We start from the raw sequence: 25,987 nt of genomic DNA on the forward strand, positions 1-25,987 counted from the left end.
ACTGTGACGCCGATCCCTCGACGCCGATGTCTTAGACGTCGAAGTCGCCGACGACGAACGCATCCGCTTCGTCGCTGTATCTAAAGTCGACGACGATTTTCTTTTTGCAGCATGGCTACCCCTGGACTCCTCACCTCTCAGCGACGATCCCGCCGCTGGAGTCTTCGACGCCGAGCCCGACGCCGATGGGGAGCAAACAGGGACCAGCTGCCTCGACGTCGACCGTTCTGATAAGCCGTAGAGTCTAATCCTCTCTCTCTCCTTTAAAGTCCTTTTGGAAAGGTCTTTACAATGATGACATGTAGCTGGAGAGTGAGAATCCGGCAGGCAGACAATACACACCTCATGTGTGTCAGAAGAGGCCTTCTTTTTTCCACAAGAGGGACATGGAATAAATAAAGAAGGCATATTTCTGACAAAAATTGCAGAAAATCAGTCAGAAAAATAAAGGATACTAACTTCCTCCCAGATATTAATAAGAGGAAGTCCAAAAAATTACTATAAAGCAAATAATTCTTGACTAAAAAGTCAAAAAAGAAGAGAGCTGAATTCCAGGGTCCTGACTGAAGGAGCCGGAAAGAACAACTGACCTAACTGTCACCCCTGAGGCATGATGGGATATGGAAGCCAGGGCTGCCTTAAAGGCACGGTGCCAGTTTTTACCTATACAGGGCTTTTCAGTCTCTATGGTATTGTATTGCAATGCAGCCTGCAGGCTAGCAATGTGTTGTAGATCTGTGTTTCCCACAGTTTTCTCTTTTTTGCTTTCTCATGAGTGTTTACCTCATTAAAAAAAAAGGAAAAAAAAAAAGATTTAGGTGTTTTATTATACCTATATGTATTATTGGATGTGTATTTATACATTGCCTAGCCTTTTTTTTTATAGGGGCTGCATTTGCTTGGAAAAAATGATATATGTCTATACATATACAGAGCTGTATATATGTATGTTTTTTACATATATAATTTTTATTATTTCCGGGGTCCCCGCACATGGGCGGGAATATTCAGTGCTTATGACTATTGATGAGGATCCCCTGGAAGAGAACAGTTTATTCTCTACCTGCAGGGGGGCTGCTTGTCTGGCTGCCTGCAGTACCGCGTCTCGGTCACGGAAATGTAGGAATTTCACCAGCATTGATCTGGGGGATGCTCCTGGTGGCGGTTTGCGAGCTGGTACTCTGTGGGCCCGTTCTATGGAGAAGAATGCTGTCCTGTCCGTTGCCGGGGTGAACGACTTCACCCACGTTTCCATTTAGCCCAGCGGGTCCGCACCCTCGATCCCCTCTGGAAGACCCAGCACGCGAATGTTGCAGCGGCGCGAGCGCCCTTCCAAATCATTTGTGCGTTCCTCTATGGTGGATAGGCGGGCCAGAACATCCTGCAATGTCGCCTGATGCATTTTGACAGTGGGTTGTAACGAAGCGAAAACCCTCACCCCCTCTTTCACTTTGTCGGCGAGTTTGCGATGATCATCCCGCAAGAGGCTAATATCGGTCATGAGGGTGCCGAAGCGCTTCTCCACGGATATTCTAGAGTGTTCGATGGCTAACAGGACCTGATCCAGCTTTTCGGAGATTGAGGGGTTGGCCTGCGGCGTAGCGAGTGTAGTCCCGGTCTTGGCATTGGGCATATTTTCGGGGGCAGTCTCAGGCACTGTGGTGTGCTGAGACGCCCTTGGTTTCCCCATTACGGTGACCGTGAGGATCGATGGTTCTGCGTTTGGCTTGAGGCGAGCGATCCGTTGTGGACGCGTGTAGTGGTGGGCCTGGAGGACCAACGAGCCCAGCCGGTCAGGGGCAGGGTGGCGCCAAGTCCGCTGAGCCACGCGGGAAGGGGAGCCCCTGCTCTCGCTGGCAATGTGTCCGTGCGTCAAGTGGGGTCGTGGATGGTAGTCCCGATGACCAAGACGTTGCGGTAGTTCTTAGGGAAGCGGCAATCTGCCCTCACGCTGCTCCGTCAATAAAGTGTATGGAGCAGAGAAGGAGCCACTATAAGGGTCAGGCAGCACCCATGTGCTCCCGGGAGGCACTATAGGGGTGAGTGGGGGGGGCTCTCCGCAGTGGTGGACCCCCCTGAAGGTTCCAGCAGCTCACCTGTGTACTGCAGGTCCGAAGCACCCATGGAGGTTCCGGGAGTGTGTCCTCGACTATGTTGGGCAATTCACGGGCACCATCTTGGGTCCAGGCCCCGCCAAGGGTAGAGCAGGTCCGCACTCCGCAGAGGAGGGAAAGGGGGTGAAACTGCAGCACCCCGCCATGGTAAGTAGTGCTGTCAGCCCTCGCGATCCTCCGAGTGGCAGGGGGGAAATCACCAGATCCTTGACTCAGTGTTGCAGGCGATCGCGGGTCCCGGCGGCCATGTTTTTTTTCTCTTTCCCCTCCGAATTCCCCGAGGCTGCAAGATCCTTTCTGGTGTGTCGGGTCACGGGTGTTGGGGCCCAGATGCCGCTGAGGTTCACGCTGCGCCAGCAGCGAGGGCGGGGTGTGTCGCTGCCGCGATCCACACTGTGCACCGTCGGCAGCTAGTTGCGGGCGGGCGCCATGTTGAGTTCGGCAGCCCTGGACCCGCTCTCCGTTCTCTGCCGTCTGCACTCCGGAGGCCCTTCGATAGCGGCTGCTGAGGGGGTCTCTGGATGCCGCTCACCCTCCGACTCCTGTCAGATGAGTCTGTTGTCCAGTTCGACGCTGGGAACCGGACAGCTTGCTGGCCCGATCGCGGAGCCTCAGCAAAGCACGACCGCTTGCATAGCCGGCTTGGCCACGCCCCCCCGACTGGGTTCCCATACTTATACTAAGTTTGGGGGTTGGACATACTCTAGGGACCCACCTATGGGAGGATCTAGAAAGAGGGGTGGTTACACCCATTTCCTTTGTCCAGTTTCGCGCCAGAGCAGGGGCAGATAGCCCCTGCAACCGGTTTGAACTGGACTATGCACAGGGACACCAAGTGTGCCCCCAGTGCAGGACTTCAAAGCACCAGAGAGTGCTCCCGCCCAGCCCCAATACACATCTGCCTGTCTGGGGAGGTGGTCACACCTCCCTGGGACAGGAAACCTATTGTCCAGGCCTCCCCTGCCGGAGTTTCGGTCAGCAGCAGGAGACCAGACCCGTGCCTGTGGCAGAGGCATCCATTTTGTGATACCAGGGCTGTAGAAAGCCCTATCGGGTTAGACCAGTGTGAACATGTCTCTCCCTCTAGAAGGGTGGAATGCTACCCCCGCCGCCAGAACTGGTGGGGGGGGGGGTAGTATTCCAAAGCGTTTGACACCACACATGACATGTTTCCGTGCAGCCACCCCAAAGTTAGCATTTACCGTGAGGTTATAATGCACTTAAGAGTATATGGTCAGGCTGCACCACAAACAGCACCAGAGGAGGTACTCCGGACGCTGCAGAGGGGCTCTGCTCATGCAGGGGCAACCTCTCACATAAAAACCAAGCACTCTGCCTTCAGGATTGTTTAGGCCTGCCATAGGAGTGACTTATAGGTTTTATATGTGAGTGCAATGGTAGTGATATAGGTAGCTTATACCACTGTAAAGGGTGCAATCACCACCTTACCCAGACTGCAGTAGCAGACCTGTGGTGTCATTTTGGAGTGCTCCCCAGGAGTGGCATAATACATGCTTCAGCTCCTGGTAGGCCTCTGAGGTACCTATGCCCTAGGTACATAGTATACCATATACTAGGGGCTTATAAGGCACTCCAGAATCCAATTAGAAATGTACCTAATGTACATGGAAACCATTTTACAGAGAAAGCAGATAGACTGGGGCCCTGAATAGTAGGGACCCAGTCCAACTAAGTCATAAACCAGCAAAACACCAGGCAGAAAGAGGGGGCAACCATATAGTCAGATTCCACCTTCCTACTAGCCTCCTCCGTTATAGCGGAGGAGCGTCGCCCCCTTTCCTAAGGCAGCAGAAGCAAGGACATAAATGAAATTATAATAAAACATTTTTATTATCATTTTATTTTGCGTCCTGCAGGCTGCGAGCCGAGGTAGGGGTGGGGACAGCCACAGTGACGCTGCATCACCAGGGAGGAGGGGGGAGTGGTTGGCACTGCTAAATGCGCATGATGGTTTGGTCAGACCCAGAGGGCCGGTGAAACCATGAAGCGCACTTAGCCTTTCTTCACCTAGCTGTGTTGCACAGTGGGGTGGAGAAACCAACACAGGCTCCTAGTCCATGTCTGAGCTCCGAACCAAGGCACGCACACCAATCCCAGCTCTGTTCACCTGCTGGTAATATGATGGGGGGGGATAGCAAGGATTGGGAGCTGGGAGACTGTGCAATGTGCACCAGACTGCTGACAGGGATGTGAGGATTGGGAGGAAGGTTGCCATTGGAACAGGTAAGTGCAATTGTATTTATTTTGTAATTGTCTTTTTTAGTGTTCCCTCCTCCCCCCACCCCACCACTTCACAGTACAAGCAGCGGCCCTGGAAGAAATCGTTAAGAAGGAGACCACCTATATTTCCTGGGACAGACAGCCAGGCTAACTTATTTTCACATGACCCAAAGAAATGCTGGGACTCTCTGTTTCGGCGTCCACTGCAAAGTGCTGCAACTCCGAAGTCCAAATCATAATTAACAACACTACAGTCTTGGGAAAGGTTTATAAACATCTTGCTGAGAGCAGGGCCAATACCTGGGACCGTGCTAGATCTAAGACGATGAAAATGCAAACAACCAAAAGAGGCAGCCCAGAGTTTATGCCCAGGCAAGCAGAGACAAATAATTAATTTATGAAATGTTTTAACACACTTAACAAGACCAAGCAGCTGTTCTTGCCCATTGATACATTAGTTAATCCTGCCACAACTGCCCCTCAAATCTCATCTTTGCTTTGATTTTAACTGCTTTTCTGGTGTGGAGGTGGAACTGATCCAGAAGAAAACTGATTATCAATTTTCTATAGCACTTGAATATGTCACTATGGTCACTACATGCATATGGTTATGTCCTTCTCTTTCAACTTTTGAACCTCAAGATGCTTTTGACATGCTTATATGCGAGTGCAGAAATCAATTTTTTTTACAGATGTAGTCCTCTCCCATTAAAAAAAGTGATGTGTACTTGTTCGAAACCACTATTGTGATACTGTGCCCATAGAAACCTTCTTTGGATGCAAAGGAGGCCTCTTATTCTAGTCCTACTGCATTATTACCTTTGACATCTAAGATTTTGAAATATATCACATACTCGACTCCTGTGGACTTCAGACCTGGAACAAGCAGTAAGAATGTATTTCTCTCTGAGCTGGAACCAGAATGTTGAAGTTGATGGCGGTGATACCAACACCATGATCCTGCTGGATGTGTCAGCAGCATTGGTTACAGTCAGACATCCTGTCTTGGCATCATGAAAAAGTCAGTCTGGGGGTCTCACACTAAAGTGAGTGGTTGCCTTACTCAATCAGAGGTTTGAAAGTATTGCACTTCCTATGTTTCAGTAAACCTCCAAACAAGTCAGCTCGGTAGTCCTTCAAGGTCCCCCTCTATCTCTTGCCTTCTCAAAGACACCTAACAACTCTACTGCAAAGTAGTTGACATAACTTATTATATTTAGTAATGCACGCATCTTGCCTTAAAGTTACAAAACTAGTAGGAAACTCAACATGGATATCTGGCAACATGTTGACTGCTGATAAGCAGTGAGTGACTGTCAGCCTTCTCTTGTTAATTGTAAGGCAGAGATATTACTCATCCTGTTAAATTCTCTTTTTTGTGACCTGGCCTCCGGCCCACTTAGAAGGATAGATGGCCCATTCTTGTCTCAGTTGTGAGGAATTTCAGCTTATTGTCTCACAACTTTGACTAGAACTTCAGATATCAGATATAGGTAAGACAACAGCTGTGGTTAAGGCATCTTGGCTTTTGTTTCCTTACAGTGCAGAGTAGCTTCTGTGAACCTCTCCCTCAACGTACCCAAGAGGCACCTCCGATCAGCTGACCTCTCTCTGTCCACCATCCTACGCATCTACAAGACCAGAACGGGGGGAAGGTCCTTCTCCTACCTCGTAGCCAAGGCCTGGAACAACCTCCCCCTCCACCTCTGGAAAACCCCCACACTGCCCCAGTTCAGGAAAGACCTCAAGAACTGGCTCTTTGGATGACCCCAGCACTCAACGGAGTCACCCCTCTAGCGCCTTGAGACCCTCGTGAGTGAGTAGTTGCGCTTTACAAACCTCAGATTGATTGATTGAACCTCATTATGTTCTCTAGACTTGGCAGTGTTTACGATATACCAGAGGCTTCTGAACAAGAATATTGTATGCCTCAAGTACAGCATCATGGTTACTCCTCAGATCAAGAAAGTTTGAGGAAGATATTTTCCTTGTGTTATCCCCCTACATTGGTTGCAGAGTGAAAGAGGATGTCATTTTAATCCCTCTGTGCACCACTCTGTTAATTGCTATGTAGCATTTTCCTGTGGCATAAGCTCCATTTATATCTGGCCCAGCAGGCTCTCAGGTTTATGCCATTAAAGTTCTTGTTTTTCTACTCCCTGTCTGGCTTGTAAATACGGCGGACGGCTAGTCGGTGTACTGGCGAACTCGTTCTAGAGTTACTGGCATACATTCGTGGCATTACCAATTAAAAAGCTGGCTTTTTAAGGTCAACTAGTAATCTGTGTCTGCTGCCCTTCGTCCCCAATTGTCATAGCACCAAGATACACACTTCTGGTGAACAAGCACCATACAAAAGCACGATCTTATTAAAAAGAGTGACACAGATATGAACAGTAGGCGAGGTGGGCCTCTTAAGTTGTCATTTTGTTACCAAACAGAAAGGACTTAAGGAACCAAGGCATACTGCTGGCATGGCACCACCAAAGATTGAGGAAGTCTTAGCCTTTGTGTATGGCTTTAGAGTCACAACTAAGGGATCAGTACTAATGAGCTGATAGAATGTATTCAGACTTAGTATTTGATATTGAGAGGCATTGGAGAAGAAAGCATTAACACTCAAAGAGATGAGAACCCCAAATTACTGATACAAATTATTTTTTCAGTACATTTATGAACCGTCAAGCTATAGGAAAGCACCAGATTAAACAAAAGGAATAAGGCAGATAACTGGTATTCAATCACATAATGGTTAGTCATGCCTTTCAGAGACATGCCTTTGGAAAATGCCTACAAATAGCCACAAATAAGAATTTGTTGCTCAACAAATCTTGAAGGACACAAGAAGACTGTTACTGTCACAATTTGGTGGGAGCATTTGATTCTGTCGTAAAAAAGACAAGACGTATATCTTAGGTCTGCCCAGCCTTCTGGGGTCTTGTGTGAAATAGCTTTGAGTCTGAGTTCTGAATCACTGCTAAATCAATTAGATCCCTGTGGTTGGAAGCAATATGGAGGCATTTCGATGTGGAAAATCTCTGTGTGATTCTATTGTGGTATGGTGAATGTGGCCATCACAACATTCTTATGCATGTGGGGCTGATGTGCACTGATGCTACTGGATGATGCTACACAATCTGTCTTACAACTCTGCCCACAAACACTCCCCTCACAAGCGGATCAGAATTTGGCCACCTTCTTAACTGAACCTTGGAGTGGGACCATGTATCCCACATCACTGCACTGCCTCGACATGAAACAGAGGGTCCACGCGAAACCCTCTGTTCCACAGGGAAATGAGTGATGCTTCTGAGTATGTGTTTGTAGTTCGGAAATTGAGTTTTGACAACTGCCAACACAAATTTTCTTAATGTTCGTTAAATGTCCATAGTTTAAAATTGAAAGTTGGTGAGAACACTCGGTGAAAGTAAGAGACATGAAGCACATCAGTGGAGGGTAAGATGGAGGAAACTATCTTTGTAGTAAGTAGAAAAAAAGCTATTTTAACAAATGTAATTTAGTACTGCCACTCAAAATAGAGGATTGGTGCATCTCTGTTCCCAAAGTGATAAGCGCCATGAAGATGGCAAAAAACATTCCTATTATGCCACACTATAAATTCATAAGCAAAACTATTCTGGTAATGCAGCAGCTCTGCTGTCACTGGCATATGTAGTAGCCTGAAATGAGTGAATGAATCAATGTAACGCTGCACAATGGTAACAATGAAGGACAGGGTCTCTTGGGGCCAAACAGTACCTTGCAGCTGCATTGTCCAGTCTCATCAACACATGAGCATTTATCTGCGGTACAGGTATGGGCCTCGCTGCCGGCGGGCGAGCAGTCGCAGGCAATGCATTGAGGGTATCTACGGAATCCTAGCTTGCACTCCTCGCACTTATCCCCAGAAAAGTTTGGTAGACAGAAGCAACAGCCTGTGTCCGGGTTGCACTGGAAGCTCAGAGATCCTAACGGGCTGCATTCACATGCCTGAAAAGAAGATAAAAGCACATCTTAGCAAGTAAGAATAATGTTGTTAATATTCAATTCAATGTTTTTTTTTTCTCAAAGCTGCAGTCAATTCACATACATTTCATTATCTTTTCTGGTAGCCACCTTCTATTATAGCCTTGTAGCCTGCCGTAGCGTCATTATTGGCCGCTTTAGCGTCTTTAACAAGGGAGCGGGCCTTTAATGGGCAGTGTAACAAATAAAACAAAGGCCTTAAAGGGGCCTCGGGCTCCATGAGGCCTTTGCTTCTCAGCAACAGCAGTGAATGACAAACATTAGAGCTTCTTTCTACCGACCATTAGAAGCCCAGAACACTCCATTGTCTTCAATGGAGCACCCAACATTCCAATGTTCTAAAATAAGTTTGTTTCCTTTTATTGCATAGCTCAACCACAGTACCGGCACCATCAACTAACATGTTTTTCAACTGATGCTGTGTGCTTTGTCTGTTAAGCATTACTGCTTATTGTAAGCTTACACATAAGGCCATCCTGAATTCCTAGAGAGGCCTGCGCACGTTATAACTTAAGTACAATGCTTCCATAGGATACATTTGTAAATAATTTAAACACTTACTAAAACAAGTAGGATTCATCAAATGTGATGAATGATCCACAATAATAAGTCAACTGTTGTCAAAAAGGCCCTGCACATATGCAAATATTTAATTTCAATCATTTTTAAGCAAATGGTGGCAACATAAAACAGGTGCAGCAATGCAGTGGAAAGTAATAATAATACTTTATTGTCTCAATTAAAAAAAAATCGTATGCAATATATAATCATATAACACAAAAACTCAGTTTTTAAAATACATGCAAGATATGCACCGTAAGATTAAACCATTCCTTCTAAAACTTCACAAGAAACAGGCGTGTAAAATCATTTCTACATTAAAGTTTCTAGTCTTATTGCTGGGGATAAGAATTTAGTTATGGGACCAACAGCATTTGGTGACGAGCCCTGAAAGCAAAATAAAATAGCATCTTTGATTGTTCTGATTCTCTCACTGTTAAAAATAGGTTTCATGTATCTCCAACGGGGGTCAAGAAGTTCAGGACAAAGATAGAAAATATGTTGCAAGTTTTCTGGTACTGGGTTACAGACAGTCAGCTCTTTGCTGTGTTTTCCATTGGTCATCAAACTGATAAAAGGGTAAATACAAGAGCCTGACTCTAGGTAAAGTTTATTTTCTTTAGTACCCATATTAAAATTAATGTATGATTGTTGCTGTGGACATTGTGTTCTCATATTTGCTAGTCGTCAGAGAGGAGAAAAAATGCTAGACCAAATATTTGAGAATTTTTGTTCAAAAAGAAGAATTACACTTACATACAGAGGTTAATGATATTTTGAGAAATCATCAAAATGTGTTATTATCTTGTTGATGTTTCTACTCCAGTGCATAAATAGGCTGGATCGTCTTCAGAATGAAAAAGACCCAGTGTCCTGGGAGACATGACTGTGTATAGCTTAGCTGTTGGGCTTTGTGTAGTCCTCCCACAGATAGAGACAAAGGAGAACTAGATGTTAGCAGGATCGGCCATCCTGCCTAGATTGCTGGTGGCGCAGCTGTTCCCTACACACTTACATTTCAAAGGGCTTACCTTCAGCATACACAAAGGAACCTGACACTAGTCTTTTGTCACCACAGACGTGTTGGAGCCTTGGCAGGGGAAGGGAGGTGCTTTCCAGAACTAGATGTGTGGGTAACCTAGGAGATCCCCCACACTTCAAAAGCTGTCACCAGGTATGTTATGTTATAAAAAAAGCGAATGTTCACTGAAAGGTTTCATGGTGCTGAGAGCACTAGCAGCAGGGCGAAGTTGCAGATTAATCATAAGCTTGACTAAAAAGCTATGGTTTTTGTCGAGTTCTGAATTACTCATAAGAGGTTACTGCTCTCATGTTATCCGGAAGATCCAAGCACCAGGGGCTCACACAGTCAACCTGGTTCCCCACAGCTTTTTTCCTATAGAATTTTGGAACCTGTAGGAGATTGAGATGTGCCAATCTGAGGTTACGCCTAGGAATATAGTTCCTTATTCTGGAGGAGACAAATGTGGGACTTTTACTCTGCCGGATTTTAAAGATTGTCTGGCCTATTCTTTATACAACTGACAGCCAGTGCAGTTTCTTTAGTAAGGATGTAGTATGGCTGTATCTTAGTTGTTGATACACCAATGTGGCTGCAAGATTTACCACTAGCTGCAGTTTTTGGCTCAGGCCCTTTAGAAGGCCCAGGTAGAGAGTGTTAGTGCTGGAGCAGAGTTTTCTTTTAGAAAATTCTGGAGCTTTTGAAGCTCTGGCATGTCTATGCGTTTTATTAATTTATTAATAATTAACAATTAATTATTTGTCTTGTGTAAGTGTGTTTTACTGATCAACCTGTTTGTCCTAACACAAGAGAAAGTTACACGAGGGTTAGCTTATGTTTGCTGTTTCTGTATTTACAATAACGTGCAAGTTTTCATGTTTAAACGTTGCTGTGTGCTATTTATTTTGAGCACAAAACGCTGTCTGAATTAATGCTTTTTATGTCGCAAAGCTAGATAAATGCATACACATAAGGGTATTAGTGGGGTTTACACTGTTTAATCATTATGCTGTAGTAACGTTTATTTTGTCTCTTTAATTAAAGATGATCTATTGTGGCCTATGAAGGCTTTAATTGAGCTGAGAATATTTTGAAGCCTGGCTGTGGTTTTCCTGTGATGTGGCAAGGGAGACCCCTGCTGGAAAAAGGTTGAAGACAAATGACCGTAGTCCTTCTATAAAACTTTCCATGAGGACAGCAGCAGATTTTGGGAGTTCTCCAAGAAAAGTGAAAGTGTCCTTGGCAATCTCGAAAGACAAAGGAGCCTTAGAGGGAAACTCTGAACTGTGGCTCGATGGCCGAGGAGAAGCCGGATAAAATATGATACATGTTTTTATTTTCTTGGTTCCTGTTCCGTAGTCTTCGCTGTGTGTATTTTTCCTGAGCGGAGGTTCACAAATGTTGCAATGTTGCATTCTTTCCTTCACGTTCTGCTCAGTGACTCAGTGTATTCTGCAAACTTAATGTGAGTTTCCATTGTATTTTTCACTATAAAAACTGTTAGTTTAGGGAGGGACCTCCCCACTCTTTCGCCACCCTTTTGCCACTTGCCATTTTACCTTCGCCGCGTGAACTTGCGTTGCTGAGGACTGATGCTGAGGACTGTCTTGAGAGACTTTGCCGAGAGACTGGTCCTGACCCGTTCTGACACTTAGTTAGAATAGGTAACTATGAGAAATGATTTATTCTGATTTACTTTGACTAATTTTAGATAAAGCAATATAACTTTTAAACATGGTGTTGAATATTTCTTTTCTTGTCAATTATTGGGTACATTTTTGATCATTGTTTTATAGATTGTTTAGAGTATGATTAAGGACAACCACTATAATCAGGTCCTATCGCTTAGATATAGATGCAGGGTGGTTTAGGAGTTTTCTTCCCACAGGTTTATTGCTGGTAGAGTATTTGAGCGTATGTTAGTGAAATGGGCCCTAGCGTATGATGAATGTATGTGCGTGTAACTGTGAGATTACTCTATCCGTGGTAGTGGGCATATTTTTGATACCCTGATCTCTATCAATTTCTCTGGTAGCAGAGGATGGTTATAGATGGTTGTCTTGATCTGATAAGATAAGATTGCTTGTAAATTAGCTTATTGATTATTGACTTATTTTGATGTTGTTGGTATATGTACTAATACTATATGTTGGAGTCGTAATGTTGAGTTATATGTAGTGCTTCTGGAATTTGGAAGCTGGAAACAGTTCCGTAGTAGGGCAGAGGAAGGTGTATATGCTGCTCTCGGGAAAGACGGGATTGTAAGGAATTACGTGTGACAATTGAAGTTGCGCGTTCACATTGTCTGGGTTCGGAATCAGTGACATTATTGTATGTTACTATTAGAAAATATTTCTGGTATATAAGGAGTGTGTATCGTAGTGAAGGTTATCTGTGAAACTCTGGTCTTAAGTCCCAGGGATCCGTAAGGATTGCCGTTAAAGCTTATTGCGGGAGGAGTAATCGGTATTCTCTGAGCTTGTTTGAGGAACTGGGCAGAGGTAAGCTGCTTAGTTATTGTGAGTTATAATTCTGTATAGAGACAGATTGTGCGCTGTTCTCGAGAAGCAGGATTCTGTGTGCATGTACTATATTTTTTCTCGTATGAATGTGCGTGAATGTATATACATTTATTGATTGTAAGACTCTTTTGGATACGTCCTAGAGGAAACAGTTATGAGATGTATGTAAGTTTGTTGACTCTTGAGAAATAGACTCTTTTTACTATTCTGTGGTTAGCGAAGCAGACAATGGAGATGTTTTTATGTTGTAACTAATAGATTTTGTAGAAATTTTGACACACAAAGTCTACTGAGAGTTTTTGTAAAGGAGGGGTAGACGAGTGACAGAGACAGGAGACAGAGACTGCAGCGGCTGCTGACGTCAGGAGGTCCGCGCACTGATTGGATAGTGACTCAGAATAGGGTTCGCGTTAGGATTGGTGCGTTAGTGTGAGTCGCGCAGGGATTGGAAGAGCTGTTTAGTCACGTAGGGAATCGAGTTTTCCAACCTAAACTCGTATTGTATTATAATACGGAAAGAGTAGAGAGTTTGATAAGCGCTTGCTAAAATGTATTACCAAGAAGAGAAAAAGAAAAAGACGTTCTTTGGAAAGGTTAAGAAGTGGTTTAGCAAGGATAAAGAGGTTAAGACAAGAGAGGGTGAGTTGCTACCTCCAGCGAAAACACCTGCATCCTTCATGGTTGCGAAATATGGATTACATACCTGTATATGGTTGCAGAATTGGGTTAGGTATACTAAAGAAGATGGTGTTCTAGCATTCCCAGAACATGGTTCATTTAATTTGGCCGTGTTGAGAAATTTACGGGAAAAAATGTTATGCTTAGACCCGAAGCCGAGACCTACACAGTTCGAGGCTTTAGTGGAATGGGAAGAGGAAGTTCATGACCGAGAAAAGCAAAGATCTGGAGGGTACTACAGGTATATGTTTGGGAGGAGACATGATCGTGAGACACATCATGATCGAATGAAAAGATGGCGAGATGCTAGTATGTCAGAGGGATTATATCCTATGAGAACAGTTGAAGCTTCTGCTCCTTCAGAAGAAAGGGTTTCTGAGTCAGATAGGAGAAGATATGGAGAGTATGAGGATGAGATCTTAAATGACATGATTTACAAGAGACCACCTCCATATAGATCAGAACCAGATGAGAGTACACCAGTTGTTTCTCCGATAAGAGATACAGTTGAGAAAGAAAAAATGACACCTGAATCAAGAAGTAGTAGTTCTTTCAGAGAGAGAGAGAATCGAGGTAGTGAGGAAAATGCCAGACAATTAGCAAAGACGACAACAGAACTGACTGAGAAAATTAGAGAGTTAACGATGAATCTGGAAGCTGTTACGGTGCCTGTAACTATAGGTCCGGTAATTCCTGTGTTTGATAAACAGAGGACAGGTGAGAATGGACTGGTAGTTCCATATATTGCAAATGATTCGACAAATTCAGTTGGTCCTTCAGGAGATTCAGATAAAAGGACAGGGAGAAGTGACCTGAGACAAACCAGACATGACACATGTAGTGAACTATTGGATGTTAGTGAACCTAGTTGTTCAGGGATGCCAATTTTAGAACCGCAGAAAAAAGTGGTTCCAGTGAGAAAAACTGCTGAAATAACAGTGGATGATTTGAATGATTGGATGAAAGTTCTTCAGAAAAAGGATAAAGATTCACAAGTTATTGATGTGGTTAAGTTACGTATAGAATTAGAAGAGCTTGTGACAGGAACAGTTCCAACAGAAATCCTGAAGAGTCATCATGATGGTGAATTAATGTTCATGTGCAAGAGCATAACATGGAGAGCAAGAAATACACATGATAGACTAAGAGCGATAGCAAATGAGCAAGGAGTTGACATTGATAGAGTAAAGGCTTTGCAGAAAACGTACAGGATGGATTTCACAGAGAAAGACATAGAAAATTTGAATACTTCTGGTAGAACAGGACAGATTAAAGAAATGGTGGCATTATTGCGAAGATGGGGTGATGTAGAAAAGTGGAAGGATAGGTGGTATAAGAAAAGAGAGGAATCTGAAGATAGAACAACTTATTCAGCATTTCCAGTGAGAGAAAAAGAGAAACCAGTGGAGAATTATCCCATGAGAGAAATACCTGGAGGAGGATATGTACATGTTCCATGGACTAGACAGGATATTTTATCATTTACGAATGATTTCCCTCGATTGAGAGAAAAGCCCGTCGAGTGGTATAGGCAGGTAGACAGGTTTGTGAAATTGTCAAAAGTGCTGTGGGTTGACTTGAATAGTCTGTTTGATATAATTGTTCCAGCAGACTTGTGGACTGAGTGTAAAATAGTTGTGAGTTGGCCTACTGAGGAATATCCAAGAGATCCAAGAACAGGGGCACCAGATCCAGAAGTAATGAGGAAGTATGATCAGGTGATGGTATACCTGAAGAGTAAAGTTCCTCCAAAAGAGACAGACTGGGTTAAAATAGATCGAACACAACAGGAAGCAAAAGAATCAGTTCATGCTTTTTACGAAAGGCTGATACTGGCTTTTAAACAATTCAGTGGAGATGAACACCTGGGTGACAAGGATTTGAGTCATTTTGTATACAGATTTGTATATGGTTTGAGACCTGAAATTGGTGAGAGAATTCGTGAACACACAGTGGATTGGCAGAGTAAGAAAGTAGATGAGATTCTGGGACATGCAAAATATTTCAGTGATGAAATTGAAGCAAAACAAAGGAAGCTGAAAGAGAAAGCAATGTGGGCACAAGTGAAAGTTGCAGAAAGACAAGAAGCACAGTTGGTGGAACAGGCAAATAATACAGGAAATAATACAGGGAATAGACCGAGATTTGCAGGAAAAGGAAGGGGAAGTCTTGAGGAAGCCAAAAAGAAGTTCCCGTGTCACAACTGTGGCCAACTGGGACATTGGAGATCTGAATGTCCTAATCCACCATTAAATGAGGGTAAATCCTTAAATCAACAGGTGCAGAATGAAGGGAATAACCAGCAGCAACAACAGCAGAAAGTTGTGAGACAGCAGCAGAGTCAAGAGCCAAAACCGCCCTTGCCGCAGAATAGAGGAGTACAAAAGTACAGTCAGGACTCAGGATTCTTCAATGATGAGCAGGTAAACAAACCAAGACGTACTAACAAGGTACAACAGTACTTGTTAAAGAGTGAAGGGAGTGAGTCTGAGGGTGATTATTGACGGTGCCGAAGAGAGGAGGAAGAGTGCATACTTGGTGCAACTCTAGAAATAGACCAGGCAGGACCATTTGTGGATGGGAAAATAAATGAGGAGAGTGTTACTTTTTTGGTAGACACAGGTGCGACGAGATCAACTGTCAGGTCAACAGATGTTAGAAATCTTCCTCTCTCGGATGAAGCAATCCAAGTAGTTGGTGTAGCCAATACACAAATCAGAACACGTTTTACTGAACCAGTAAGAGTACAGATAGGGAAATTTTCAGACATGCACAGATTTATTGTCTGTGACACGAGTCCAGTGAATCTGTTAGGTAGGGACCTATTGTGTAAGATGAACTGCACAATTTTTTGTACACCAGATGGAATAGCTTTTGAGACACCAGATGATGATGTTTTCTACCGAATGACTCTAGAGAATAGAGAAAATGAGTTGATTGGTGCATTTCCAGTGTTTAATCCGGAGGATTTGCCTCAAGTGCTGAGAGACACAGTGAAAAGAGCAGTTTGGGATTTTACAAGAGAGGATGTGGGATTGATGAATAATGTAGATCCAGTGAAAATTGCAGTGAAAGAGGGAATTACATATCCTAACATTCCTCAGTACAAAATGACACCAGAAATAATTGAAGGGATAACTCCTATAATTGAGAAAATGATTCAGCAAGGAGTCCTAAGAGAACTATTGAGTAGTCCGTGTAATTCACCGATAATGGGACTGAAAAAGCCCAATGGCAAATTCAGGATAGTGCAAGACCTGAGAAAAGTTAATCAGATTGTGGTGGCATGTTGTCCCATTGTGCCAAATCCATCAGTGATTCTGTATCAAATTCCACATGATGCTGAGTGGTATACAGTGATTGATTTGTGTCATGCGTTCTTTTCAATTCCATTGCATCATGACAGCCAGCCAATTTTTGCATTTAGGTTTGGCCAGCGTATTTTAGCATGGTGTCGTATCCCACAGGGGTATACGGAGAGTCCTTCGATATTCAATCAGTTATTGAAAAGATCGTTGGAAAGTCTGATCATGCCTGAGAGTTCAGTGCTAGTACAATATATTGATGACCTACTTGTGGCATCAAAGACACGTGAAGCTTGTGAAGTGGATACCATAGCTTTACTGAATCATTTGGCAGATGGAGGGTTAAAGGTATCTCCAGCCAAATTGCAATTTTGCAAGAAAGAGGTGCATTATCTTGGACACAATATTGAGAAAGGTCTGAGAAAAGTGACTACTGACAGGATCAAAATAATCAGAGAAATGAAAGCTCCAAAAACCCAGAGAGAAGTGAGAATGTTCCTGGGTATGGTGGGATATTGTCGTCAGTGGATAATTAATTTTTCCCTGATAGCTAAGCCATTGATTAAATTGACAAAAAGTGAAATGACAGATCCATTGGATCTGGATGCAGAACAATTGGCAGCATTTGAAGAGCTCAAAACTAAAATGTGTGAAGCTCCAGCTCTGGGTATGCCAGACTACGAAAAAGAGTTCGAACTGTACTGCAGTGAGAGAAATGGATGTGCACTTTCAGTGTTAATCCAGAAACATGGACAATTGAGAAGGCCTATTGCGTACTTCTCATCGACACTTGACCCTGTAGCTGTGGGTTTACCAGGTTGTCTAAAATCTGTGGCTGCAACATGCAGAAGCCTGGAACAGAGTGAGGGGATCATAATGGGGTATCCTGTAAGGGTATTCGTACCTCACAATGTGGCAATTCTTTTGACAAGAAGCAGAACTCAGCATATGTCACATAGTAGGCTGACTAAGTACGAAAAAGTGATTCTGGGAGCATCAAATGTGACTCTTGAGAGATGTTTGAATGTGAATCCAGCGACACTTTTGCCGGATATTGAAAATGTGGGTATAAAGATGGAAGATGATCATGATTGCTTAGATGTGCTTGAGTACTGTACAAAACCGAGACCAGACATAAGGGATATTCCCTTACCTGAGAATGACCATGTGTTGTTTGTGGATGGATCATGCCTGAGAAATGATAATGGTGTGCTATGTGCAGCATATGCAGTGTGCAAGGTTTCAGAGGTCATGGAAGCATCACCATTGAAAGGAGTGAAATCTGCGCAAGTTGCTGAATTGGTGGCATTGACAAAAGCTTGTGAGATTGGGAAAGATTTGAGAACAAAAATATTGACTGATAGTCAGTATGGATTTGGAGTGGTGCATGATTTTGGCCAACTATGGCTACAAAGAGGTTTCTTGACATCGGGTGGAACTCCGATAAAGAATGCTGAGCTGATTGGAAAATTGCTTGAGGCGATACAGCTGCCTAAGGAGTTAGCGGTTGTAAAGTGTGCTGCACATGCTTCAGGGGAGGATTTTATCACTGTTGGTAACAGGTATGCCAACGATGTGGCGCAATATTGCGCTAAAACGAATCAGTCAATTAACAGGGAAAGAGAGAAGGAAATGTCTTTTCTTTCTGTGATGTTTACTAATGTCCTAGAAACGTGGGATGAAGTGAAACAGTTACAAAATGAGGCAGGAGAAGAAGAGAAACAAGATTGGGTTAAGGCAGGATGTGCTCCAAGAGAAACAGACCATGTTTGGGTCTACAGAGATGGCAGACCAGTGATGCCAAACTCAATTTTGTCGTCAATGGCAAGGATGTATCATGGCCAGGGACATCTGGGGAGGGACGCGATGGTTAGGTCCTTTAAACAAACCTGGTACAATGCAAAGTTTAGGACAATTGCGGAGAGCATCTGTCAAAGGTGTTTGATTTGTCAGCAATTTAACTCTGGGAAAAAGACAGTGGTGAGTCTAGGGACAATTGGTAGAGAAGGAGGTCCTTTTACAAGAATGCAAATTGATTTCATTGAAATGCCCCAAGTGAACAGACTGAGGTATGTTCTAGTGGTAGTCTGTTTATTTTCAAGGTGGGTGGAAGCTTACCCGACTAGAAGAAATGATGGATTAACTGTGGCAAAATTACTGTTGAGGGAGTTGATTCCTAGGTTTGGGTTTCCAGTTACAGTTGAGTCTGACAGAGGTAGACATTTCCAAAATGAACTGATTGGTTTGATTTGTGAAGCATTGAAAATACAGCAGAAGCTACATTGTGCATACCGACCAGAGGCTTCTGGTGTGGTTGAGCAGATCAATGGCACAATCAAGAATAGAATCGGAAAAATGTGTTTAGCCACTGGCATGAAATGGCCAGATGTCTTACCTCTAGTTCTGATGACTATGAGATCTACTCCAGATAGAACTACAGGTTTGAGCCGGCATGAAATAATTATGGGACGTGCAATGCGCCATGCATTCGTGCCTGTAAATAAATTGGTGACAATAACTGATGACATGATTTTGGATTACTGTAAAGGCCTGGCTGACGCAGTTCATTCTGTGTTTCACCAGGTTGGAGAAGAAGCTACCACACTTGAGAAGAAGCAAGCCCATGATCTGAGTCCAGGAGACTGGGTGAGGATTAAGGTGCACAGAAGAAGAAATTGCTTGATTCCAAGGTGGGGAAGGCCGAGACAAGTTATTCTGACTACAACGACTGCAGTAAAGTGTGCTGGAGTGAGACACTGGGTACATGCAAGTCATACTCTGAGAATTCCAAGCCCGAGAGAGGGAACTGGTTAAGAGTATTATGAAGAGTCAGATTCCAGTGATGGTGAAGATCCTGAAGATACGGAATCAGTGAGAAGAGAAGCAGAGAGAGCTTCGAGAGAATCACTGCGAGTATCAGAAAGAAGATCAGATTCTGTTAAAGAGCCTGAAGTTTCGAGTAGCAGTGGAGGAAAAAGAAAAGAAAAGAGAAAACACACAGAGACTACTCCTGAATCAGAAGAGGAGGAGATTGAAGAACCACTTGAGATTATTCTTGAAGAAACAGGGTCAGAAGAAGATAGAGAGGGACAGATTGCGGAAGACCCCCGAGGAGGTGTAGGGAACATTGATGAGGAGCTAGGTGAAGGGACAAGTAGACAGCAAGAAGATTGCGTGTCGGAGATCCGAGGAGGGACAGAAGTAGGGAAGTCTCAAATAGTGGTGAAAGAATCTGTGGAAGAAAAGAAAACTGCTAAGAAACGAAAACAAGAGGCAATTGAAACAGAATCGGATGATGAAAATGAACAAACAGAGGGTCGAGTTCTGAGAAAGAGAACTTCGATTGGAGAAAGGAGTGTTGAAAAAGTGAAGCCGAAAAAGGTTGTGAAAGGAGATCGTTGGCCTAACAACCAAGTTAAAAGGGTGAAATACAGAATAATAAGAGCAAATTCATCAAAAGCTGAACAAGTGAATGAAGTATCAAGTCAAACTTCGAGAGCTGAAGAAGAAGAATCAAAGAAATCAAAAGAACCAGTAGAAATAAAAAGAGTTAAAAGACCCAACCAAAAGTATAGGTCGCCGGAATGGACGTATGTGACACTGCCTGAAAGTGAAGAGGTGGAAAGTCAAGGAAATCCAGAGGAGACCGTACAAAGAGTGGTTGAGGAAGATACTGGTGAAATCCTGAAAGTACTCTTGACTGACATTGGAGAAGAGTCAGATACTGAGGATTTGAATGTTGGAGATCTGATATAATTTGATGTTGAAGAAATTGGAGTGAAAAATGATGAGTATCCAAACTGAGTAAAAGAAGGATTCACTTGGTCTAAGTGAACGGAAAGATCTTTGAAGAAGCTGAAGAGTTTGGAACAAACGTTGGAGATTTGAAAAATTCTAATTTCAGTAGTGGAGTAGTAGAGGTTAAAGCAGAAAATGGCTAACATAGAGAATAATGAAAATAGATGTGCCTTCTTTAAGAGGTGGTGCAAGATGTGCTGCTGTTGTACTGGATTATTAATGCTTCTATGGGGTGTTTTAGTTTTATTAGTTACTTTTAAGGTTGAATTTGGGATGGACACAGAAAACATGACTAATATAGAGAAGAATTCACAAAAAATAGTTCCAATTAGAAGTGGTAGTTACATACATAAAGATAGATCAATTAATAATTTTTCTAGTAATGTTTTTTCTAAACTGTTATATGAATATGTGAAGACGATGGAAGTGAGGGATTGCTATGTCTGCATGCAGTTACCTGCATCCGTTTCAGAGGGTGTTACTTATCACCATTTGCCAGCTACATATGGTATTTCTTGTAGTATTTTAAGTAGTGTTTTTTATTTGTTAGGGAAAATAGATTATAAGATGTCTAACAGAGATAGTATTTTTGGGCACTTGCCAATGAACAAAGAGATGAATCCAGCTAAAGAAGCTAACACTTTTGGTGAGATTTTTATTGAAGAAAAAGGACTAACATTAGATTACATTTTTAAGAATAATTTAACTTGTAGTCTGAAAGAAGAAGAGAAAGCTTTCCTGGATATGGTAGAGGAAAGGAGAATGAGCATGCACGAGAAAGCGGGAAAATATGAAATGAGTGAGACAATTTGGGACATTGAGATGGGAAAAGAGTTGAGAAATGGGGCTAGTCCAACTTTAGCTCTAGATGCACCGCAGAAGGGTAAACTATGCATTACCAGAAGGAAATCCCAATATGATACATATTTCGTGGGGACTAGTGAGTGCCATGATACATACTTCGTTGCGACAGGTTGGGGTTTCAGAGGTGGAGAAGATACAATTTTTCCAGGAGTGTACTATGTGTGTGGGAACAAGGCTTACTACAAGTTGCCTGACCATTGGTATGGCACGTTATGTGGGCTTGGTTTTTCCTAAGATTTTTCATACGGATAAAATAAGAGATGTAGAAGATATTAACTTATTAACACGTTTTAAGAGAGAAACTTGGTCTGAAATTGTGGGTGATATTTTCGGGGTTTTAATTCCAGCAGTGGGAATTTCTTTGAATGCTTATGGAATTCGGAAACTGTCCACAGTGGTTGATCGCTTATCGACGAATACCGCAGGAGGGTTTCTTTTGGTAAATACGGAGTTAAGTGCCGTACGTGCCATGTCTATGCAAAATCGACTTGCCCTTGATATTCTTTTGGCCAAGGAGGGTGGAGTTTGTGGAATTTTGAAAGTTCAACATTGTTGCACTTACATTCCTGATGAAAGTAAAGACCTGAAGGTCTATATCAAAAATATTACTGATTTGCATGAAGAATTAGTACCACTTGAAACTGGGAGTTTATGGACTAAAATAGCTAATAAGATGATAGCTGTTAAGGATTTTATTGCAAAAATAGGTAGTACTATTATAGGTAGAATATTGTTTCCTTTGTCTTGTATAATTGTTGCTTTACTGATACTAAGATTAGTGTGTGTGTGTTGTAAAAACAGGAGAGGGAAAGAGAAATTGAAAAATGAAAAGAAAAACAAGAATTCGAAAAATTCGAAAAGAGAACCAGAAGAGATTGAATTAGAAGAATTAAGGGAGAGTGTTTATTTAGAGACAAAAAGGGATGATGAAAGAGTGACTGGTGCTTAATTTTGTGTAAGGGGAAAAGACATTTCTGATTTCTCCTAAAATGGGACTAAATTTTCACTAATTGTTTTTTTTTGGGTTTATTTGGTGATAAAATCACCAAAGGGGGGATTGCTGGAGCAGAGTTTTCTTTTAGAAAATTCTGGAGCTTTTGAAGCTCTGGCATGTCTATGCGTTTTATTAATTTATTAATAATTAACAATTAATTATTTGTCTTGTGTAAGTGTGTTTTACTGATCAACCTGTTTGTCCTAACACAAGAGAAAGTTACACGAGGGTTAGCTTATGTTTGCTGTTTCTGTATTTACAATAACGTGCAAGTTTTCATGTTTAAACGTTGCTGTGTGCTATTTATTTTGAGCACAAAACGCTGTCTGAATTAATGCTTTTTATGTCGCAAAGCTAGATAAATGCATACACATAAGGGTATTAGTGGGGTTTACACTGTTTAATCATTATGCTGTAGTAACGTTTATTTTGTCTCTTTAATTAAAGATGATCTATTGTGGCCTATGAAGGCTTTAATTGAGCTGAGAATATTTTGAAGCCTGGCTGTGGTTTTCCTGTGATGTGGCAAGGGAGACCCCTGCTGGAAAAAGGTTGAAGACAAATGACCGTAGTCCTTCTATAAAACTTTCCATGAGGACAGCAGCAGATTTTGGGAGTTCTCCAAGAAAAGTGAAAGTGTCCTTGGCAATCTCGAAAGACAAAGGAGCCTTAGAGGGAAACTCTGAACTGTGGCTCGATGGCCGAGGAGAAGCCGGATAAAATATGATACATGTTTTTATTTTCTTGGTTCCTGTTCCGTAGTCTTCGCTGTGTGTATTTTTCCTGAGCGGAGGTTCACAAATGTTGCAATGTTGCATTCTTTCCTTCACGTTCTGCTCAGTGACTCAGTGTATTCTGCAAACTTAATGTGAGTTTCCATTGTATTTTTCACTATAAAAACTGTTAGTTTAGGGAGGGACCTCCCCACTCTTTCGCCACCCTTTTGCCACTTGCCATTTTACCTTCGCCGCGTGAACTTGCGTTGCTGAGGACTGATGCTGAGGACTGTCTTGAGAGACTTTGCCGAGAGACTGGTCCTGACCCGTTCTGACACTTAGTTAGAATAGGTAACTATGAGAAATGATTTATTCTGATTTACTTTGACTAATTTTAGATAAAGCAATATAACTTTTAAACATGGTGTTGAATATTTCTTTCCTTGTCAATTATTGAGTACATTTTTGATCATTGTTTTATAGATTGTTTAGAGTATGATTAAGGACAACCACTATAATCAGGTCCTATCGCTTAGATATAGATGCAGGGTGGTTTAGGAGTTTTCTTCCCACAGGTTTATTGCTGGTAGAGTATTTGAGCGTATGTTAGTGAAATGGGCCCTAGCGTATGATGAATGTATGTGCGTGTAACTGTGAGATTACTCTATCCGTGGTAGTGGGCATATTTTTGATACCCTGATCTCTATCATTAGCATGATCAATGCGGGACCTCAGAAGTGCGAGTACAATCTGGATGAATGCTTCAGTCGAAAAAAATGTCCTGTTTCTTTTTTATTTTACATAGCTGGAAGAAGCAGGAGGAAGTCATTGCTGTAATCTGGGGTTTCATTGAAAGGTCTTCATCGACAAGTATGTTGAGGCTCTTGACCACCTTTTTAGGAGTAGGAGGGGAACCAAACTCCTGAGGCCAAATGGAGGGACTCCAGCAGTGCAGTTTGTTTATGACCGTCATCACCTCGGTTTTATCCGAGTTCAATTTTAGTTGGTGAATGTTCATCCAGTCCTGAATTAAGATCACGGTGCTATGAACTAATGCCAGAAAGTCTGGAGTATTCGCAAGGTTGAATGCTAGATGCATATCATCAGCATAGTTGTGTATTTTTACTTCCCGCCTTTGTAGGGAGGTTAACAACGGGTGTATATAAAGATTGAAAATGATGGGGGATAGAGAAGAGCCCTGAGGGACTCCACAACTGAGCTTAACCATAGAGGAACAAAAGGGGGAGAGGTGAACAGATTGTTAGTGGTCTGATAAGGAAAGACTATCCAATCCAGAACACAGCCCTGCAGGCTGGCGGCCTCGACAGAGTCAAAAAGAATGTCATAATCCACTGTGTTGAAGGCCGCAGATAGATGCAGGAAACCAGCACCTGGGCTTGACCTTTATCTACCTCCACATTCATGTCATCTACTACATAAAGAATTACAGTGCTGTAGAGTGGAAGGGCAGAAAGCCCGCCTGAAGTGAGTCTAGAAATGATGAGCTTTCGATGAAAGAACAGAGGTGATGGGCAATGTGAGCTTCCAGGACCTTGGCTAGGTAGGGAGGTGGGAGATTGGGTGGTAATTCTTTAAAATAGAGGGATGGTCTTCAACTTTTTTTTAGGAGAGGCATCACCACTGCTTCTTTAAAATTAATAGGGGCCATGCCCTGGCTCAGGGAAAAGTTAGGTATAGCCCTCACCAGTTCAGGAAACTTTGAGAAAATGGCTTTTTGAATCAAGGGGGGGCAAACATCATTCGGAGAACCAGTTTTGACCTTGATTAGCAACTTTGTCAGATCATCTCTATGGTTTAGAGGGAAAGCATTTAGATGAGGGGAATTCCTATCTTTCAAAGGAGTTGGGCTGGGAGAGCTAGGAGGGAAGCTGTCTTTGATTATCCTAATCTTTTTGATGAAAAAAGAATTCAATTAACCACATAAAGCTTGTGTGGGGTCCACCACGACATTTAGGCTGTCATGGTTGGATAGTTCTGACGCTGCCAAATATTACTCTGGTTTTATTTTCAGAATTCATGATTTTATTTGAGAAGCAAGTGGTTTCAGCTTCCCAAATTAATTTTTTGTAGGACTGTAACTGCAGGAGGAATGTAACCTTTTCTTCAGGGTCATATGGTTTACGCCATTGTGCTCAGATTTCCGTAGAAGGCCTTTGGCTTGTTTAATGTCATCTGAGAACCATTTAGATGCCTCGCAGTGACAAATCAAGTTTTTCCTTTGCAGAGGGGCATGTGTGTTGCATGCTTCTGTGACTCGGTTTGTCAAGGCACTCACTCTGGGTAGGAAGGGACTGTTGTAAAAGGCAGTGAGATCAACATGTTTCCAATTCCTGGACAGAGTATTAGGAAACGGGGAGGGCTCCTAAAAGAGGGAGCACCCATTCTGAATTTAATGAAATGGTGGTCAGACCAACAACAGGGAATGACCTGGAGATTGGAGATGGGAAGATTCAGTGACCAGATGTGATCTTAAATATGGTCCTTGACATGGGTGGCTGTAGACACCTGCTGAGCTAAATTCAGATTGGTCAACTGCTCAGTCAGATTGGAAGATATGGGGTCCGCATTAGGGTTGTTTGATCATAAATTGAAATCACCAATAAGTAATATCTTTGCATAATCCAGTGGTTCCCAAACTTTTGACTCCTGAGGACCCCCATTGAGTCACCACTGAAAACCGAGGACCCCCAAGCAATTTGTCGGATTTAAATTTCAAACATTAAAACAGTAATTCGAAAAAAATAAACACGTGTGCACACAAAACAAATACTCGAATTACTAAGGATTATAGGGGTATATTTACATGTACCTATCGCCATGGGAATGCCACTTTTTGCGATGTTCCTGTGGCGATAGGGGCTTCGTCTTATTTACAAGGCAGCGTTAAGCCACTTATTGTGGCTTAACGCTGCCTTGTAAATACCATTGTAGGATGTCAGAGCACTTTACATCACACACATATAGAGATAATGAATCATACGTGTAAATCAGTGTATAGAAAATGTTACATAAGGCAAAGGGGACTACAAGGTGTAGGATTCACATGTCATTCATACTGGTAGGCATTTTTAAAGAGTGCTTGGTCTGGAGAAGCACAAACTCAGGATTCAGAACATAACACAGTGG

General features: G+C 42.7%; 1 protein-coding gene across 6 annotated transcripts in view; it reads right to left on the minus strand.

Annotated features, from left to right (window-relative positions):
- The window catches only part of LAMA2 (laminin subunit alpha 2), a 3,129,796-nt gene that overhangs the window by 1,143,578 nt on the left and 1,960,231 nt on the right, over positions 1-25,987 (minus strand). For all 6 annotated transcript variants that reach the window (XM_085611831.1, XM_085611827.1, XM_085611830.1 and 3 more), the window contains one exon: positions 8,115-8,345. In XM_085611831.1, coding sequence (XP_085467957.1) covers positions 8,115-8,345 — 231 coding nt within the window. The remainder of the gene's footprint in view (positions 1-8,114; positions 8,346-25,987) is intronic.

This window comes from Triturus cristatus, chromosome 6, assembly GCF_964204655.1.
Source record: "Triturus cristatus chromosome 6, aTriCri1.1, whole genome shotgun sequence".
NCBI classification, from domain to species: Eukaryota; Metazoa; Chordata; class Amphibia; order Caudata; family Salamandridae; genus Triturus; species Triturus cristatus.